The sequence below is a fragment of the Stylophora pistillata genome, chromosome 10, assembly GCF_964205215.1.
Source record: "Stylophora pistillata chromosome 10, jaStyPist1.2, whole genome shotgun sequence".
Classification (NCBI taxonomy): Eukaryota; Metazoa; Cnidaria; class Anthozoa; order Scleractinia; family Pocilloporidae; genus Stylophora; species Stylophora pistillata.
This window is the reverse complement of record NC_142528.1, coordinates 18,238,739-18,259,401: the sequence shown is the minus strand read 5'-3', so window position 1 is coordinate 18,259,401 and position 20,663 is coordinate 18,238,739. Positions and strand designations below refer to the sequence as shown.

Here is a 20,663-nt window from a genome sequence, read left to right as displayed (position 1 = left end):
AACATTCTTCGTTATTTTTGTCACTAGCCGTCAATTTATCTGACTTTAAAACAAACTTTGTCTTGAATCCTCGTCTTTTGACTGTTGTTGTTACGGATATAGTTTACGTTTAGCTCACTAATTTTAGAGCTCTGGCTCCGGTTGTTCAAAGGTTGGATAACGCTATCCAGTGGATAGCGTAGCGAGTTTTGCTAGAACTTTTTAAGTGTCAGTCGAAAACTTGCCACCTCAGTTGGTCAGATTGTAAGTGTTGAGGTAAGACCCCACAAACCTGATAAACGCAGGACTCGCCACTTTGGAACGTATATTGAAATTTTGGTGTCAGTCAAACAATAACAAACATCCATTTGAAAAGTAGACCAAAGCTATGTAAATGACTCAATCACTCGACATAATGCACGTGCGGGTATCAAACATGTTACCTTAAGCTAGCAGAAGGAACAAAGTACAGAGTTACCCGTGTTACGTGGATTATTCAATTGATTAGAAAGACGTGTTACAACACCATCCAACTTAAAGGAAGATGCTCTTCAGTGAACGAAAAATGCAAGGTCACTTTTACATTCACACAGTACTTACTAACAAGATTAAAAACTGCGCAAGGGCGAACAAATCTCTTACTTAAAATAAAGTTGCAAAATCAGAGTATCACCAGAGCGCCTGTTTCAGGCGAGAATAAAATATAAAAACATCTTGGTTTATTTAAGAGTTCTTTTTCGACAGTCACCTTGTCCCTTAAAGGCCACATATCCGAACCGCACTTTTGATATTGGTTGTAACGTGACATCCATTACTCTCACGTCCACTTAGCACTTAGCGAAAGACAGAGCGGAATGATAGGACATGTTTACACTATTAGAATAAACTTATGTTTAATGCTTCGTTGTTCAATGCAACATGGTGCAAAGTTTCTAAAATGTTTGCGAGATTTTTCCAGAAAAAGCAAGTTAAATTTCAAAAAAGTCAAGGAAGAGCTGCTCGCCAGGACGAAAATGTTGCAGAGTTACCATCAACTTGAAAGATACCTAGAAGGACAATACATTTCTTTTTATAGTTGTGTAGAACACCTTCTACTATAGGTCACAGGCGAGTCCTCACACCTACCTGTGACACGTTTTCTACTGGTTTTTTCCTATCTGTTACCTTAAACTAAACAGACACGGCCAGATTTAGACTTTTTGTTGAAAGAATTCGACGCTCGTTGCGTCACAAAAAGAACTCCTAAATGTAAGAGTTAAAATATATCGTTGACTGTCCATTCTTCAAGGCACAAAGGACCGTTCCAATCACAAGTAACTCACAAGTAACTCTTTGAACTTAATCTTAGAATCTCGACACGTGCTAAGAAGAAACTTGCCAATGCCAGTGGCAATGGCATAGATAAAGAAAAATACATGGTTTCCGCAACTCTAGTTTATTTCTCTTATATTTTAATTTGTCCGGAAATAAAAGGATTTCTTACGTTAACAAAGGATTGGGTCTACTAAGTCAGAAAACCACTTCGTAATGATTATTGGTGACCTTTAGATTGAAGAAATATTTCAAAAACGAGTGCAAGTGTTTCATCGGGGTTTCCAAACACGAGAAAACTGATGAAAGCACGAGGCCGTAGGCCGAGTGTTTTTATTGTTTTCGAGTGTTTGAAAACCCCGATGAAACACGAAGTACGAGTTTTTGAAATTGCTTCTCAATCGTGCATCATTAGCCAAGAACAATGAAAAAATTCTGACTGATTTTGGCATCGTACGCGGATAAATTCTCCATCAGTGGGGTTTGACATTTTATCAAGCTCTAGGGTTTGATATTTCATCAAAGTATAGTGGAAAAGCCTCTGTCCAGTGTTTCATCGGGGTTTCTAAACGCACAAATGTGGCCAAATTGGCGTATCGTGATTGGTTTGTAACTTAATGAATTATTAATGAGTTTGAGAACATTACATCATATACACTCCATTAACATTAACAATTTGGTTACCCGACCCACTGCTACCCTAGTTCACAATTTGTCAATACTCAATTTGTTCATCCAGTATATGATAGCACAACTTTAGAACATCAGTCATGTGACTGATGCAAAGGACTTGTGGTTAGCAAATGACATGTGACTTGTGGCATCTCAGTGACATCTTCATAACCTTCCACCAGAGTTTTTCCGTTTTACACGTTATTGTACTCCTTAACAAATAATGGCACAGAAAATGGTGCCAGGATAAATAAACTACACAAAGTTACCTATTCAATTATGGATAACGAAATTATTTGCGAGAAACCAAAAGTTAGACTCATCAACATTTCAACAGATGAACTCCTCCTAACTCTAGTCTCATTGCCGCATCATGTCGATAAAGCTCATGTTATCGGGAAGATAACTAGACTGCGACTGCGCTAACTGCTGCTGTTGGTGAACTTGCAACTGAGCCTGTGATGGCTGACCTTGAGACATGGATGCCTGAGTCATCTGCACCTAATAAAGATACAACGGATTTATTGTCGCTCACTTCGAAGTGATTGTCTCTGAATACTTTTCATTCATTCTATTTCTAGCATTTAAATTGCACCTGGAAAGACTGCTTCCAAATTAATCCGTGTTAAGGGCTAATCAATATGGTATGGTAGAATACTCAGCATCAGACGAAATAGTTAATCTCTGAAGTTTGATACTCCAATTCCGTTCAAATTAAGCGGCTGATTTAGCTTTTACAGTGGACTGATGATAACGAGTACCAGTATATTTGAGACATGCACCCACAGACCTGTACTTCGCGATCGATTGAGATGAAGAAAGTATAATCGGACAAGGTTATTCCGAAGACAGTTGACCCCCAACGCATATTGGTCTTCTTTCCACCAACGGATTACCGACACACTAACAATAAGTTACCCAAACGCCACCGACAATTTTCAATCATTTTTATAGAGAGAATGTTGCTAGTTCAGTTGAAGGCAATAGGTATGAAATAGCTTAGGGTGAGTGTTGTGGCACCAAGATGCCCTATTAGCATTACTTGAAACCTGGCAGCCAACTGACGGCTGACAATCGAGTAAAATTGAAGAACAGTTCGGCCAAAAGGACCTTGTCAGTGGCCAGTTAACCAGCTGTTGGTCAACAGACGGACGATCAACAATTGAGTTCTCCCAAAGGTTCTTCAGACTTATGCCGCACACGTTAATTGTATTGAATCTGATTTGATTACACACCTGACCAAGTGGCATTTGCACAGCTGCCTGTGATCGTTGTTGCTGAAGCTGTAGTAGCTGCCATTGCTGTTGTGTCATTCCAGGCTGTGAAGTCGCCAGCCCTTGTTGTTGAGCTGAAGCTTGGTTTGCCTGTGACTGTAGAAGGTGCCGAAGCTGTGATTGTATTCCTTGACTTGCTTGCATCTGTTGAACCTGGTTATCCTGTGCTGGGAAGGTCTGCTGCTGTTGTTGCTGTTGTTGCTGTTGTTGTTGCTGTTGTTGTTGCTGTTGTTGTTGCTGCTGTTGCTGCTGCTGCTGCTGCTGCTGCTGCTGCTGCTGCTGCTGTTGCAACTATAACGAAACAAAAGTCACGTATCACGAACCTGAACTACTCCATGGCAGGTACAACCCATAAAGAACGGTATGGAGAAATGTATGTAAAAGGCTGATGAAAAAAGATGGTCCGCAGTGCGTACACCTGGAGGTGAAGAATTGCAAAATTTGCACGCATGGAGTACAGATCACATAATTCCGCAAACGCGAAAGAATATTTACATTTATTTTTGGGCATCTTCTCTTTGGGCACGGCCTAACAATAAAAAAACACGATTTCTTGTGAGCGTATTCAGTGACCACCAAACGAATTAACCAAACGGCCACAGAAACTTCGATCACATTCATTAATTCGGTTGTGTGGTCGTTCTTTTGTTCTAATGTTTTTGGCTTTTGATGGCACGACTCCCTGAAACCGTGCTTGACCATTTGACAAGCATCCAAGCAAAGCATACCTGTTGCAGTTGGTGCTGTTGCCTTCGTACTAACATCTGTTGTTGGGGCGTAAGTTGCTGGGACTGTTGTAGCTGCTGCTGCTGTTGCTGTTGTTGTTGTTGTTGTTGTTGTTGCTGCTGTTGTTGTTGAAACAGCTTGAGAGTGTGCAATAACTGAAGCAAAACACATAAGTAACCAATCAAAATGCAGTCTTTACACTGCCGCCTCAAAGCAAGGTATGATTACCTTGCTTAAGCCGAAACTCCCGTATAAAATGTGACAAGTAAACAAATTGAAGTTTTCAAAATGCGTCATGCAAGTTGATGAGAGTGAGTCCAAAATAATTTCCTTTGGGGGGATGGAGGCGGGAGGGGGGGGATGGTCGCTTTTTATCCGAGGAAATAGAAAAGGATCCTTGACGTGTAAGTTGAGCTCCAAAGGTAAATTCAATTCATCTGCGAAAATCAATTAAATTGAGTAAGATCAGTTGTAACAGTCAGTGCCTTGAATGCAGTGTAGTTTGTACTTACAGCAGGATTGTCTTGTTGCTCAATCTGCTGTAACACAGGCATTGTATGGGTCCCTGTGCCCACACCACTAAATGACAGCCCCATATTGGCTGCCACAGAAGTCTGAGTACTAGTCGCCAATCCTTCTGGGTTTTGACCCAGGCCTGGAGTTGCACTTGTTATCAAAGCGTGTCCAACAGAATTTAGCAAAGGTTGCTGGGAGACTTGAGACTGTTGTGGCGGAAACTGGATAAGGGCAATTCAAGAATTAAAGAATGATTGACAGAAAACTGGCTTTTATAGAGGACAGCCGCTGTACTCACCCTTCTATCCTAACACAAAATGTCTGCTTAATAAACGTTAAGTAATTAGCCCTGAGTTAAACCAAGCGTAAGCAGAGCGTGCAATTGCTTCTCCAATCTGGGCTGGTTAAGTACGGATAAAACAACCAGAAATGAATGGTTAATGGGAAAAATTGTTCTTACACTATAAATGGAGAAAGAAAAAATTAAGTTTCTCATTGAGCTGTCTGTTCAATAGAGGTTTCGTATATCAAAAAATAGTAGTTGATTCTATTGAGTGGAGATGTCCACCGAACACAAGCACAGAACATTTTAAAGCAAACTGAGAGAAACTGCGACTTAGTCTTGTGTCTGTTTAATACTGGTTTTCCGTTCATCAAGTCTTATTTTCCAGCAGAGATTAGAATATTCTACTGAGTGCGTTCAAGGCCACCTTAAATTATCAAAGAGTTAAGGTGTTTCCAAACCTACATCAAAATTGCTCTCAAAAACGAAAAACAAAGGAAATACAAAGGAAAAAATGAGGAAATACAAATAGATAAATGAGGGAACAAAAGTAAAGAAAAGGGGTCACCGAATTCCTTTTTTAGTTACGCGCAGGTAAGATAGAAATTAAGGGTGTTTTCAAGAATATTTCGTGTGGCTACGATAACCTATTAAGAAATAAAACAAAAAAAGGAACGACTAATATACATTTTCTTGAAATGTGTATCAACGACACAAACAAAGAGCCGTGATAACATCAATCCATGAAAAGCTTGGGTAAAAAAGAATGGAGCCGTTCGCGGAGAAACTGTAAAAAAGTCAGTTGAAGTTTCTCCCTGAGTGGTTTGGCAGCCTTTCGGATGATTTTTGCATGTTTCTTACGCAAGTTCAAAGCAGCCTCATTGATCAGCCCACAACTCCTGTCCAATTATATTTACCAAAACTTTCATGCACGTTTACGCGTTTTGCACGTTTGTATGATACAAATTTTGCAATGGATGGCGTAATAACGACTTGCAAAGGACAGATAATAAAGATAAAACCCAGAGAAACCTAGCAAAAACAACTAGTACAGAAACACACACGCACCAAAAAAAAAAAAAAGACCAGTCGAATCCCTCCTTTATTTTCCTCACAATCTAGACCCTGCAACAATTTCATTTGCCCGCCACTCAGTCTTAGATGGGAAACTTCACATCAACAAGAAACAAAGTACTTGCTCATCATACCTGCCCCTGAGGTATCCCAGCAGCAGCAAAACTTGCCTGCTGCGGATTCTGCTGTTGTGGTTGAGGTTGCTGTTGTTGTTGTTGCTGCTGTTGTTGTTGTTGTTGTTGTTGCTGGTGCTGCTTAATCTGAAGCAGCATCCGCTGCCGATGCATCGTAATCTGGAGTTCAAAGCAGGTTAGTGAGCACAGTTTGTGGATATTCATGCAATAGGATTAAAAAAAAAACACACAGGCCTCTAACACGGCTGCCACAGTCAGAGGATTTTGAAATTCCCTGACCTTGCCCCAACTTTTCACTGCAAAAAAAATTTCCCTTACCAATAATTACTAACAAATTTCATAACAATCAACAATTTGCAATCCTAGATTTTTGTTAACAATACTTAATAGAAGCTCTTGCCTGCTGCACGTGAAGTAACGCACCATACTTATCATAATTATTATAAACATACCCTTGAAAGTTGATCTGCTTTGTACTTTTGAACCACATTCTGAAATAAAAATTACCCTTAATACAAACAGTACTTCAAACAACACAAATATACAATTAATTCAAGCAAATTAATAAGATCTCAACTAACTCTTCACATTAACAGTTTCAAGTTTCATACTTACTCGTATTCCATCAACAAAGTTTGCCTTTGGAAAATGAAAGAATGTGATAATGTAAGTGTGCGCACAATAATAATAATTTATTAATAAACAATGTATGCTCTAGAGGGATACACATGTACATTATTGTGAGACTCAACAACCACTGAACACTAGAAATTTTTGAAAAGGGAGAACGTCTAATGCAAATGAAAAAAGGCCAATAAGGCGGGAAAAACATTTAATTGTTAGCTTATAGTTTTTGTGATTTGTTTTTATGTCCACCCCAGTCCGCATCAACAACATGATTAGTCACAACACAATGAAATGTTCAAGCCTTTGGGTTTTTTAGTTTGACAGTAAAGGTGCATGTAGAGTGAAAGAAAATTAAGTACAGCTGTAAGTACTGTAGTTTATCAAGTGAAGAAAAGTGTATCCAGGAATAAATGCAAAAAACAGGACAGACTCAAATGTCAGCTTAAACATATATCCTACAGTTACATTTTACACATATGATTTCTCAAAACAAAAACACAAAATTATCCAAGCTGCATGTACAGTATGTGGCAAACATAATAATGTAGCACAACATATTACCACCTGATAGTGTTGATATGATAGACTACAAGAATTTTGACAGTTAAAACAAGAACCAAAAAGTGTGAACAAGTTTAAGCCACACAGAGCTGAATTTATTGATCTCATTAAATACTAATTGTTAAGCACAGCTACATGTATGTATTCATCAACAATAAAGAAAATCATAATAGTTAAAGAGGGAAAGACTCACAAAAGTGTACTCTATAACTGTTTTAAGATCAAATGAGGTTTTATGATTATAATTGGTGAACACTCTGTTGATAGTGATAATGAAATAATAATAATATAATGATAATAATAGTAATAATAATAGTAATAATAACAATAACATAATGGTAAAACATACAACTCAGAAGCTTGTGGTGTCATTACTTACACACTCAGATAAGATGTTAAGAAATAAAAAAACCAGAATATCTAAACACTATACCTATATAGACATCATAAACTGCTGCTACGTGCCAGCACATTGAAAAAGCATCAAGTATGCTTACACACCTGCTCAACAGGAATTAAACCAACAAAGGCACGCTTCTTTGGACTAAAAATTAGCAGAAGGACTTTAACATCACATTGTGGAACAGGCGGAAAGTGCACACAGCCAGCCTGGAATAGATAAAACATAATTCTTACTTTTAAAAACTCAGAGCTCATGATGTTTCAGACCCATTAATCTATCTAGGGTCTTGAGTGGAGTCTATCATATGCTGTTCTATCACATACATGTAACAGTACTTGAGACATTTTCCCCGAGTCAAGTAAAATCTTGAGGCAAAAGTGTTGGACCTTTGAATAGCCTGCAAGCAGGAAAACTTTTCCATCCCCATATCCAAATCCTGAAGCCCATGTAAATTTACTTTAAAAAAGGTACAGACACTTACAAACTTGATGCCATGGGAAGCCATGACCCTGTAAAGAGCTTTCAAGGATTCTTGATCATTTGGTGCAAAATGGAAAGCCACTGTCTTGGAATTCTGAAGGAGTGGTCCTAAGGTTGACTGCAAATTTGAAAAAAACAAGACACTTAATGTTACTGCTGCTTTTAGCAAAACAAGTTCAAATGAAAAGTGAAAAAATCCTTCTTTGATAATCAATCATCTCTTTCAATTTCTCCTGACAAAATGAATCTCAGAAGATTTCTGAAACACAACATATTTTGATAACAGATTGTGATAAGAGAAGAACAAATCCTAACTAAGTTTGGCATGTTGGGTTTAACCTTACCAGTAGGTTTTGAGGAATAAGCTGCATGATCAGCTTTGGTGGCCAGTTGTTAGCTTTACTGTACAAACAAAAAAAAAACAAAAACAAAAACAAAAGAGGTAAATAATGAACTATAGCAAAATAAATCATTTGGGAGTTCAGTGTTTCCACATCTCAGCAGAGTAGTCACAGTAATAAACATCCACCTCCAGCTAGAAACAGGCTAAAAAATCTTTAGACTTGTCTAGAAATCATGGTCTTGAGTGCTTGGTATGCTAGAAATCATCTTTCTAAGAGTTACTGACACAATTCCTTGCCACTGTTTCACAAAAGTACAACAAAAATCACCTCACATCACAAAAAAAAGCAACAGACTAAATATCTCAACATCAGGTACGATTGCTAATCAAAGAATGAAAGCCAAGTTCAACTTGTTTTTAAAAAATTGTGGTTGATTTCTTAAAAAACAAAACAAAGTACATTAATGAAAGAAGAGGGAATAACTAGTTGTTCCTTATCTAATGCTCCCCTGGAGCTTAAATTTGTAGAACTGAAAAGATATAAAAGTACCTTATTTCCCTTGCAATTACCTGCAAACTAAAATATTCTTTTGGTTGTGTGAATCAATACTTACATGGTGTCTCCTGGAACGACAGATGCATGACAAGCCAGAGAGCGAGTTACTTTCTGCTGAGGGCCAGCAGGGTCACGAATCTGATCAAACAATGGATGCTGCTGTTAAAATTTTGTTATAGTTATTTAGAAAAAGTTTTTAATTTTAGGAGAGCCTGATTGAGAAAATGAACAACCCAGCTAAAAATAGACATGTGTCATGAACAACACCCATGTCTAAGGATTCTGAGCTGTCAGCGTCCACTTAGGCTATCACCATTTTACTATTTTTTATGCTTGCATGTTCAAGGTAAAAATATGACTTCAGTACTTGCTTCATCCAAAATAAACTAAATCAAACTGGCTCCATGTAACACTTACTGTATCCTGCCATTCCAAATTCCCAGTCCACACTAGAGCTCTCTGAGCAACTGGGTTTTCTTGGGTTGTAGGTACAGGAGTAGGAGCTGGTCTGGAAGATGGGGTGGGATTTGGTGGCCAATTTCCTGGTGTAACTTTTATTGCATCAGGCATTTTATTAGCTGGCTGTCCACTGTTAGGGGTTGGGTTGGGTTCTACAGTGAAAACAATATTTTATTTTTCTGCAATCGTGCATAATAATGACATAATGCATAATGACATCCCACATAAAGATAAAAAATTGAAATAAAAGTAATGTACAAAGTACATTATGATGGTCAATAGGGTTAGTGCATTTAAATTCAGACATATGTAACGTATGAAAAGTTGGGGAGATGGCATCCTTATTGTGAGTCATGTAATGGAGAATAACAGGTGAATTATGAACAACTGTGAGATATCACTAGCGAACTAAATAAATGATGGCAGAGAGCATCCAGAGGTGTAGACTGCGAGGTTGTTACAGAGATGTCCCTTTACAGTTAGTCTCAGGCAGTTGTACGGCATCACAGGGGCTGCTGGCAATTTCCAGCACTCCTACAAATATCAAGCACCTTCCCTTTCCTTATCAATTGCTGATGAGATTCTGAAGTTGAAAGATTCTAGAGTTATTTCATTGAGTTAGCCACTAGTAATTAAGGCACCACCATGGATGGATTGTCCAAAATAAAAACATTTTTTTCTGTGCCTCAAATAGTGAAGAATTCTACAAGTCAGTATTTTGCAAAAGTAAGAATAAAATTAATTTTAATCACTTTTTAAGTATGATTATTTAGATTTTTTAAAAGCTAATGGAATCATATTAAAATTTTCCAGCATAATGGTAAAATTGAGGCATCTGTAATCCATCTAAATGAACCTAAATAACCCAATGGAAGTCGTGTATTCAAAAATGGGTTTCTCTGAGCTGAAAATATGTTTGCATAAACAAAGATGAACTTACGACGTTGTTGTTGTTGTTTGGCTATCTCCAAGATTTGTTTGGCTTGATGTGCTGCTGATGAGCTTTGAGCCCCAGAAGTTGCATTATTGACTGATGGTATCTGAGGAAAACAAATTCAACTGAAGTGTAAGTAACAAGTTGAGTTTGTAAAATGCTCAAAGTACACTGTACAAATCGCTCCGACGTACACTGTACATACAAATCGCTCAAAGTACACTGTACAAATGCTGTGCCTGGTTCATATTGTGTTTCAGTTCCAGAAATATTTATTCAGAGCTCTCTTTCTCATTTTTTTTTACTTCTGGTTTGCTTGTTTGTTTTCTTTCAGTTCCTGTGAGACATACTCACCGATAAGTTGACATCTGGAGTTGGCTGCTGAATTTTAACCTCAGAAGGCTGCCGCGGTCCAATCTTTGGTTTCTTAATGGGCTTCTCTGGACTTTCTTTCCCTTGAGGAAATTAATGATAATGCATGTCAAAGCTTTGGAAATCAACTAAGCAAGCCACAGTCAAAGTAATTATGTATAGCTTTGGTCACTGGACAAGTATGCAAAAATAGGTTTTCATACATTTGGAGGTTCAATTTTTTTCTTAGTTAAAAGAAGTACATTCCAAAAATGATACCAATCTACCACTAAAATGTTGAATAATTACATGTAACTTGAAATTGTACCTACTAGACACAATCCTTAATGACATCAGCCATTTTATAATAATGGTAAAATAAAATAATGATTAATCCAGTATCAAATAGATTTCTTTGAAGAATTTGCAATCTGCTTCCCATACAAAATACCAGCAGTCATACTTTAAAAAGCATTTTATGCCTACCATTGTTAATCATCTGTGGTGTTGGCACAAGCTTCATATTTGGATCAACCATAAACGGATTACTCTTTACTGTTTCAGCTTGTGATTCATTCTTACAGGTAACTAGTTGTAAACAAAATGAAAACAGGCAGTCAATCTAAATTAAACTTGGAATACAAAATGTAAAAGAGCTGCATATGTTCGAAATAAGCCTGTACAGAAGCATGAAAATTAACAAACAAAGGACAAGTTTCGCCAGGACTAGTTTAGCCAGAACCAGTTCTGTCAGTTCTCAGAGAGAAAACACTCCATTCACAGACAAGACAGTCTGCAGCAAATAAAAATTTCCTTAGTGTCTGTCTTGAAAAGACTGTTTCTGCCATGGTGGGTCAATGAACAATCTTGGCATTACATAACTAATGCATTGCAAGAGTTCCATCAAACACTATTTAACACACACTCCACAGGCTGAGGTTTCCCATTCTCCATTAAAAATATTGGTAATAATGAAGTGAAATGATTCAATCAATCTTTTCCTGGATGAAAAGACATACCTGGCAAATCAAGGCCTTGAATGCATACTAGATGGTTTGGGTCCCTAGAGTAATCTTTTGAAAGCACACTTTTGCTATCAACCGTCAGAGACTACAATCAGATCAAAGAATATCACTATAATTGAAAACAGAATCTCTATGTAACAAACTATACTGAAAAATAATACTAAATATGGAATTATATTCAGTATTACTTTCCAAAACTGTGCTAGAGGTGAGGAACAGGTCTCCTCTAACAACCAATGACATATTCCTGACACATCAACACCTATCGGTAGCCTTAAAGTAAAATTAATTTGAATCAGAAAAATTCTCTTCACATAACTATTGTCAGTATATTATACAATGTACATGAAGTTAAAGAGAACAAAAGCAGGTTTGATTCCCTTGCAACATTCTATTGGTCATCTATAGTGAATAAAACATACAGTGATTGTAAAACAGTTTACTAATAAGCAGTCCTACTGGTATTGCATAAACTCCACGACAGACTTTGTGGCTATTTTCAACTCAGAAACTACATGTAGTCAATGTCAGTACATTATAAGTCTTCATTTTTATCAACCATGTAACTCTTCAGATCTGATTGTTAATTCTTCCCTCTGGCTGGTACACATTTCCTTGTAAAATTAGTAGCATGAATTTGGTTTTCATTCAAGATAAAAACTTCTCCCAATCATGTTTGAGTATTCACATTGCCTGTTTAACTGAAACAATAGGTTATTATAATCACTTCTGGAAGTTATTTAAGAGCCACAACCATAAATATCGAGAATCCACCGACAGTTGCAAAGTTTCATAATTCGTTTTATTTTTTCTAAATAATGAGCAATGAAGCAATGAAAAATTATGCAACTTCGTATGCTAAAATGCGATGCAATCCCGCTTTTAAATTTTGTGTGCGAGCAGATGGCCTTTTAAGCTCTTGGAAAATATTTATTTCTTGTTATGTTGTTACATTTAAGTGTGAATAGTGACCAGTGAAAATAAAGTACTTCGCATCTCTTTCGTGGAGGTAAAATCATGAAAGGTCAACTTCAGTGGCCTATGAACAGGTCTGCATAAAAATCATACTATACGTCATCTTAAAGCTTTATTCTTGTATTTTAATTCCTCCAATTCTCTATCTTGGCCCGCTATAACCAGCATGTCCAGGTTTAAAAGAGTTTGGGCTATTTTGTCAAAAATGCAATGCAAAGTGCTCAACAGCTGTCACAACCCATTTAAAGGTCTTTAAAAAGGTCTTGTATGATATATTTACAAACCAAAATATGTTAAAGTTTTATCCTTGTAGTTTAATTCCTCAAAGTTTCTTTCTTGGCCTGCCATTGGCGGCATGTCCAGCTTTCAAAGAGTTCAGACTAAAAAATTACGAAAATGTAATTAATGCAATCCGTTAAATGGCTGTCACACAAGAGGTCAAGGCCAGTCTTTCAGCTTGGCCATTTCTAAAGGTGTATTTTGAACTTTTTGATTTTTTGGAGGAAAAAGTGTGACAGAACTTTTTTATATAATTTTCAAAAAGGTTCATTAAAAGGGTCCTTTAGATTATGATGAATTACAAAATTTTGCAACTGTCGGCGGATTCTCCATATTTACTGTCAGTGGCTCTTTAAAGTGTTTAACCACTTTAAGGTTTCTTACTCTTTCAAATACTCTTTGAAGTGCAAGTATCTTTCTGGGAGCAATAATGGAAAGATGAACTCCTTTCTGAAAAGGCAAGAGAAAAAATGGTTACCATTATCATATATGTACACCCTGTGCATATAATTATGTAAATTATGTAATAGGTATGGATGCAATAGGTATGGATGCAATAGGTATGGATGCAATAGGTATGGATGCAATAGGTGTGGATGCAATAGGTATGGATGTAATAGGTATGGATGTAATAGGTATGGATGTAATAGGTATGGATGTAATAGGTATGGATGTAATAGGTAAGACACAGATGTATGAAGAGAGAGGACATGAATAACAATGAATGGAAGGCTGAGTAAGTAGGCAGAAGGTCTATAAATGAAAGAGAGAGTTAAGATGTTTGGGACACCATTGAGAAGTGACAGATTGAAATAAACTATATCCTCGCTGATAAAGAATAGTTACTCAAAGCAAACAAAAAATTGACAGAAAAAACAGATGCAAACTACATTACTGTGCAACAGTCTTTGGTTAACTAAAAACACAAAGGTTCAAATACTTTTAATTATTCAAGCTTTATAATGACTATCCCATGTTTACGCCGCCTGGTTAGCTCAATTGGGAGAGCGCCGGACTGCTGTGCGGGAGGTCGAGAGTTCAATACCGGCCGGACCAACACTCAGGGTCTTAAAATTAACTGAGAAGAATATGCTTCCTTTCTTTAACATCAAGAATTGGTTAGATATTCTAGTCTTCTCGGATAGGGACGAATAAATGGAGGTCCCGTCTCCTGCAGGGTTAGGGGCAGGAGACGTTAATTTCCCACGCACGAGATTACTGTGTGATGGATGTCCTCCCCTGGGGTGGGTTGGGTGGGTAACAGGACCCCCGTTGATACCAGTGTTTACTACACTGAAGGGGCTATCCTGTATAAATATAGATGTCTGTCTGTCTGTCTTTTCCTACACTGTTTTGAGCTTATTTCCAAAAATCAATTTCATCTGACCTGGAAGCCTACAGCATATCTAATGCTTTTTTATTTATTTATTAGCTTCGATGACAGGCAGGGACCCTGCAACAGCTTGCACCAATTACTGTGGGCCCAGTAAACAGGCCAGACCATGTCACAGTAACCTCATGAGTGGGTTCTTTAACATCCCCTGCCTAACCAAATTAACTAATAGATGCATGAGACGGGACCTACGGTTTATTTGTCCTTATTCGAGAAGACTAGAATGTCTATCCATTTCTTGATATTAAAGAAAGGTAGCACATTCTCCTCAGTTAATTTAAGACCTTGAGTGTTAGTCCGGTCGGGGCTCGAACCCTCAACCTTCCACACAACAGTCCGGCACTCTAACCAATTGAGCTAACCAGGAGGTGGTTTTCCCTCGTACTGTAAAACTTTTTAAGTTTTTGGGGTACAAGGAAACAACTTTGCAACTTATAATTATTTATTAGTGGGAAAAAGGAAAGCACACAGAATGGAATGAACATACACTTCCGTCATAAAAAATTTCCAAACTGGACCACTCTCTCAGAAGTTTGTTATATTCTTGAAGCTTTCTGGTGGATTGCTCCAAACACTCAGTACAAGGCTATTATTTTTACCTTTTGTCCCATTTCTTCAGCAAGTTGTTCAACATTTTTGTCCAAGTAATCATCGGCACACTCACGACTTGGCAATCCAAAGGGTGGTGAGTTGCTCACCACAATGCAGCTTTTTCGTACAATCCCTCTATAAGAAAAACATAACTGTATCTTTAGTTACCACTGTACCAACTTCAGATATATTCCACAGCAACCTCCATGTACACACAGATCTGCAAATCATCAAGGGATAATAAGAAATTTTCTCATGGTAAGCAATTACTAAATAATTTATGTACATTTATTTCTGTTATAAAGCACATATACATAGACTTTTAATTAGTGAAAGTAGCATGCTCTAAGGGCAGGCTGGTCCTAGTTCTCATTTCATCCCTGTATTTTCATCTTGACCTTCAGTTCCTTCAATCAAACTACAAAATATCAAAAGTTTGATGATAATTATGGAAGAGCAAAGCAGATGTGTAGGTTATCCTCAGACATCTCTGACCATCTCCTGTAATTATTTCTGCCTCTTCATCAAGTCACCTAATATCACGCTGGAAATTGACTGCAGAGCATCCAAACCAAAGAAGTGGTATGTTATGCAACATTTTGTCTAAAAACCATGATACCATCAGTCATGAGCATACTCACTTATGTTGACCTCTCTGGAGTGTTCTTTCATCAAAGATCTGTTAAAAAATAAAGAGGTTAAAGCTAAACCTTAAGCTTTTGTGGGTGCCTGTATTCCTTTAAATCAGAAAATTAAATTTATTATAATTTGTTTAATTGATGAATTGAGTTGTGTCACAGAGTACTGCTTTGATGCAATTTGTGTCTCTCCAACCTATGCCATTTTACAAGTCAAAAACAAGTCATTTTGTTTGAGATGAAATATGCTGTTCACTGTTTTCAAATATTTATTTTTGCTGTGGAGAAATTCAGTCTTAAAATAGGCAAGTTGGCAAAGGGATGACATGAAAAACTCATTCAAATTTTTCAAGGCAGCATCCAAAATACTTGGTTCTTTGTTAAAGGACTATGCTGTAAAGTAGGTTTCACTGCATACAAGCATCATTCATCCACAGTGTTCTGACACACCACAGTTTCTTCAGAAACTTACCCCCTTAATATAAAACTGGGTTGAGAAGACAATATCATCAGTCATCCACTTTGCATATTTACTTATTTGAAAACTGAAAGGCCATTTTTTATCTTTTATGAAGTCTCAATGATTCCCTTATAATTTCATGGGATGAAAATTTAATCACAGCCATTACACTTTAAAAGTAAAAAAAAGTTATAAATGTATATACCTATTCAATCAAGGATGACACTTAGTAGGACAACATACTCCTTATTTCAAATTATTGCTTGTTTGCTTACAGTGTGTCACCCTTTGTTTAGGAGGATATATACTAACTACAGATAGTCAATTATAGGTTACAATGACCAAAATTGATTATAGGCTTTGGGACCAGGTTTTCAAGATCAATATTTTATATCTATACCTGTAAAGCAATACTCAGAGCCTCAGCCAGCAAACTGCATTCTTCACCACCTCCCCCTTCAAATCTTAAGAACAATTGAATAGGCAAAGACATGATCACAGTTTTCTCTCATGACAATCATTTCAGATCCAGAAAATGAGAAGTTGCATACCAGAAAATAATTATTTTTTCTTTCAAAACACAGCTCATCATCATTTTAAAAGCAAAAAACAATTTCAATTTTCTTAATTTTCATGCAGGAAAGCAATTTTTGAAAAGTAAGAAATAGACCATTGAATTCTGAGGATTTTAACAAATGATGTCTTAACAACACATTTTTTTAACAAAGATATTCTTACATTCCAGATAGCACTCAATTGAGTCCCAACTATCATAGCAGTGTATTCTTATAGGCAAATAAATTAAGGAGTGTTTTATGATGTCCACAAGAGTACATTTCTAGATAAATTATTCAAACATATAATCTCGTAATTTCACTGCACACATGGATGAGTTTAGAAAACTAACCTCACATCATCTAGGTATTGAAGCATCTGTTTGGCACTGCGAGTTTCCTTGACATAGTGCACTGCTGGCTCAGCAGTATGGCTTATTGTCCCATAAACCACCAAACCGTATTGGTTTGGGCCATACTAAAAACAATTAAAATGGATAATACATAATATCATATAACCTGGCTGACCCTACTTGCACAATCCCATAGAAAACCATAGGGAAAGCTGATGTGTGCCAGGCCAGACGGGTTGACATGAACCAGTCTGGAAAAAGCCATGTGGCTCTCTGTCATGAGGCACTGACCTTGCTGTACGCAGTCCATGCCTCATGATCTTGAGCTAAATATTTTCCCGTCCAGCCTTTCCACTCAGTCACTAAGTAAATAATTCATTAATATCGGAAAGGCAAACTCTGAAAGACTGATTTACACAACTACTGACAGAAACATTTCACAGTTTCTCTAGCACAAATCAAATATGGGTATAAGATCCAAGTCCCTAGGTTTCCCTTTTAGCACTTTATCAGGTTCCCTGATAATTTTTGGTTATTACTAAACACCAATGGGTAGAGAAGATATTACAGTATAGTTTCTTGAATAAGAACAAAGAAAATTGACTGGACCAAATTTTAACCTTGACTGTTGGTTACAGCCGAGTGCAGTCAGTCTCCACAATTAGATAATAAAGTCTACTATAATCAATTAATACCCCGACTGTGTACAGGAGTACAAAGACATTTCACACTAAGTAATGCTGCACAGCAAGTCTTCATTGAACAGGTAAAAATCTCATTGAAGTGATTTCTCAGAAAAAAGGGGTTATTAACACTTTTTTTTTTTAACTTCCCTTAAATATATTTTTTTACACTATTTCAGGAACCCAATTCAAGGACTTGCAAGGACTTTTTAGGTCATTTTCAAGGACCTTGACCCTCAAATTCAACAACCTTTTGCATGAAATAGGAGCTAATAGCAATAAAAAAACATTGCTCTTTATTGTTAACAGAAACAGATAAAAGTCCAACGAGCATGACTTCAAGCATGCACATCAGAGTGATCATGTGCTAGGTGACCAAGGTTATTTTCAATGCACCAATCAGGTACAATATATCTAAAAATCACATGTCAAACGTCATAATTGGGTGCGAGATTTGACAGGAAAACTCGTTTTCACGCTTTGTGCTAGAAACTTACACTTTCAACACCAAAAACAAGAGAAAACTTCAACTGTGTTTCATCTGCACTTATTTTCATGGACTTTCAGAAATTTTCAAGGACCTGAGGCTAAATTCAATGGTTTTCAAGTCCTTGAAAACAAAAAATTAAATTCAAGGACTTTCATGGACTTTCATGGACTTTCAAGGAGTGCAGGAACCCTGTTAAATGTCTGTTTTGAAAAATACAATAAAAAAGACATAACATTTTTAGATTTCTTAAATTTAAAGGTGATAATTCTAACACCAAAATTGTGCAATAAAAAATATAGGTCATCATACTCATTCAAAAGCTTAGGACCATTGTAGCTCTTTACATGTACATTGCTAAAAGACAATACTGTGTTCTCAGTCAGTGCAGATACACTTATTTGCTTGATTACATGATTTTTATGGGTAGTACATACAGGATGTGTAATGTAATACTGAGGAATCAGCTTCAGCACAATACTTTTGCATTATCCAGTCCTATCCTATCAAGCACAATTTTAAAACTCATGGTCACAGATCATTTACCCATGTACAGTGGCAGATCCAGACTGTGAGCAGAGGAGGAGACATTTCTTTTTGTGTGCACACCTACTGGCTTTTCTTCCTTCTGTGATTTTCATTTTTACCCAAACAAGGTGGGGTGGGACCTCAGGCTCCCCAAGCCCTTCCCCTATATCCACCACTGCATGTGATAATGTTGGAGTTACACACCTCATCTCCAAAGCTGTATTCGGAGTCCACTGGAACTTCTCCATTGAAATAACTATGAATAAGATATTAATGTCATTAGTTGGTAATAACATTCATTGACAAGGAAATAGTATCTATGGAATGAGATCTGAACTCAGAGAACAACAACTTTGAAGTGTGTTGTGCTACACTACTGGGAAGCTTTGCTGAGGCTTCCCTGAAAATATGTACAGAAATCATTACTATTATGGCTTGTAGAGAATTGTTCAAAGTGCCCATTCGAACTCTTGTTTCAGAGGGTTGTTTTCTGTTCAGTCTGGATATCTTTAAGACCAAATGAAAAAAAGCCAGTCATTGCTTGTTTACTCTGTTATTTACATTCTAGGTCACGAGATCACGAGGGTCTCGTGTAATAAAATACTAAGACTACACACGTGCTGTAAACAGAACCAAGAAAACTAAACCAGACAATCACTTGACGACTATAGTACGGCAAACAGCATCAAGACGACTAAACAATCGCCTACCAAGACAAAAGACCTTGAAATCGTCTATTTTAAAATCATTCGCTGGATTTCTGTTGACAACATAAAAAGTTAAAGTATAACGAGAAAATAGTATGCAAAAACACAAACTCCTCTCTACAATAAAATGGTTACGCACGCACAGGTATCGATGATTGTTTATTTCACTTGAAATTTCCGCACGTTAATGAAACTGTAGTGCTTGATGTACAAAGCGATTACAAAAAGAAGACTTCGCAAGATTTCCGCGCAGCCCCATACTTGAATAGGCATACAGTTCTTGTTTCTCGCTCTAAGAAGATATCATTGCCCGTTATTTATTTCATACTCACTGTATTGCGGGTTCAATGTAAGATTTCTTCAGGTTTTCAAAGTCCAGAAGTAAATTCGCGGTACCCTCCACGACGAATATAACATCGTTTTCGTATAAATCACCGGCAACCACCATTATCGACAGGTTGCTTTCAAAAAATGAACGGGAAGTTGATCAACCTTCCTCTATGTACTGCATCCTGGTTGTGGGGAACTCCCAAGTGTGAGTAAAAGGATAATTTTAGCCGGAAAAGAACACAAATACGCTCAGCAGTGATAGCGGAAGACGTAAGAAAAGAACTCCTTCATCACTTGCTCCTCCCACTCCCCGCTCCAACCTTTCTTTCCTGCACTTGGCGATGTACTGGGCACCAGACAAGACTTCGGTGGGCTCGTTCAATTTTGTCGTGTTTGAAAATTTTCCTCGTGCACTGATCGACAGAAGCTAACACAAAGTTGCACTCGAAGTCATTTTCTTACCTACAATTATCCAACTGAAAGGTGTGGAATGATAAAAGCAAGACTTGTACTCTTTCCCGTCTCTTTCTTACGAACTGAGTCCTCAGGAACTCGAAAATTATATTAGGGTCTCCGATACCGTCTCAATACTTTCATGGCCGTTTTTAAAAGCCTAAGATTCACGACCTTTAGCCGGTTGTTTGTGCCTGATTGGGTGTTTTTGCTCTTAGCATTCTCCTTAAAACTCTGAATAAAACGTTTTCGTTTCTTTCTCCCGACCTGCCCACCATTTCTTTTGTTGTACGTTGTTCTCTTGCGACTCTGTTTGATCAATTTATCAACTTTCTGCACTCAGTTGCAACTTTTTGCTTTCACTTGCAACTTTTTGCAATGTTTGGGACCAATGGACGTGTTCTTAGCCAATGAAAGTGCTGAATTTTCTACATGTGTATCATTGCGAGGAAAACAAGAGAAACGAGCGCTGTCACGAAAAATATGTGCGCAAATAGAAATTTGCAAAAGGAAACAAAAGAAAG

The 20,663-nt window shown here is 37.3% G+C and overlaps 1 protein-coding gene across 3 annotated transcripts; it reads right to left on the bottom strand.

Annotated features, from left to right (window-relative positions):
- Positions 1–676: 676 nt before the first annotated feature.
- Positions 677–19,984, bottom strand: LOC111321862 (mediator of RNA polymerase II transcription subunit 25). 3 transcript variants are annotated; one of them, XM_088735163.1, is made up of 23 exons: positions 19,689–19,981; positions 18,854–18,905; positions 16,952–17,076; positions 16,445–16,508; positions 15,588–15,625; positions 14,955–15,081; positions 13,347–13,412; positions 11,703–11,793; positions 11,170–11,271; positions 10,687–10,787; positions 10,339–10,438; positions 9,357–9,550; positions 8,998–9,077; positions 8,385–8,442; positions 8,042–8,158; positions 7,659–7,766; positions 6,585–6,608; positions 6,422–6,460; positions 5,970–6,128; positions 4,475–4,699; positions 3,965–4,117; positions 3,198–3,518; positions 677–2,463 (listed from the first exon to the last, which is right to left on the bottom strand). In XM_088735163.1, exons 1-23 carry the CDS (start codon positions 19,802–19,804, stop codon positions 2,323–2,325), a joined length of 2,601 nt encoding a protein of 866 aa, XP_088591289.1. In that variant the 5' UTR covers positions 19,805–19,981; the 3' UTR covers positions 677–2,322. The 3 variants fall into 3 exon arrangements, with proteins under 3 accessions (XP_088591289.1, XP_022780583.2, XP_088591290.1); XM_022924848.2 differs by having other exon boundaries at positions 3,198–3,527; positions 19,689–19,980; XM_088735164.1 differs by lacking the exon at positions 677–2,463 and having other exon boundaries at positions 3,456–3,654; positions 19,689–19,984.
- Between the last annotated feature and the right edge of the window lie 679 nt (positions 19,985–20,663).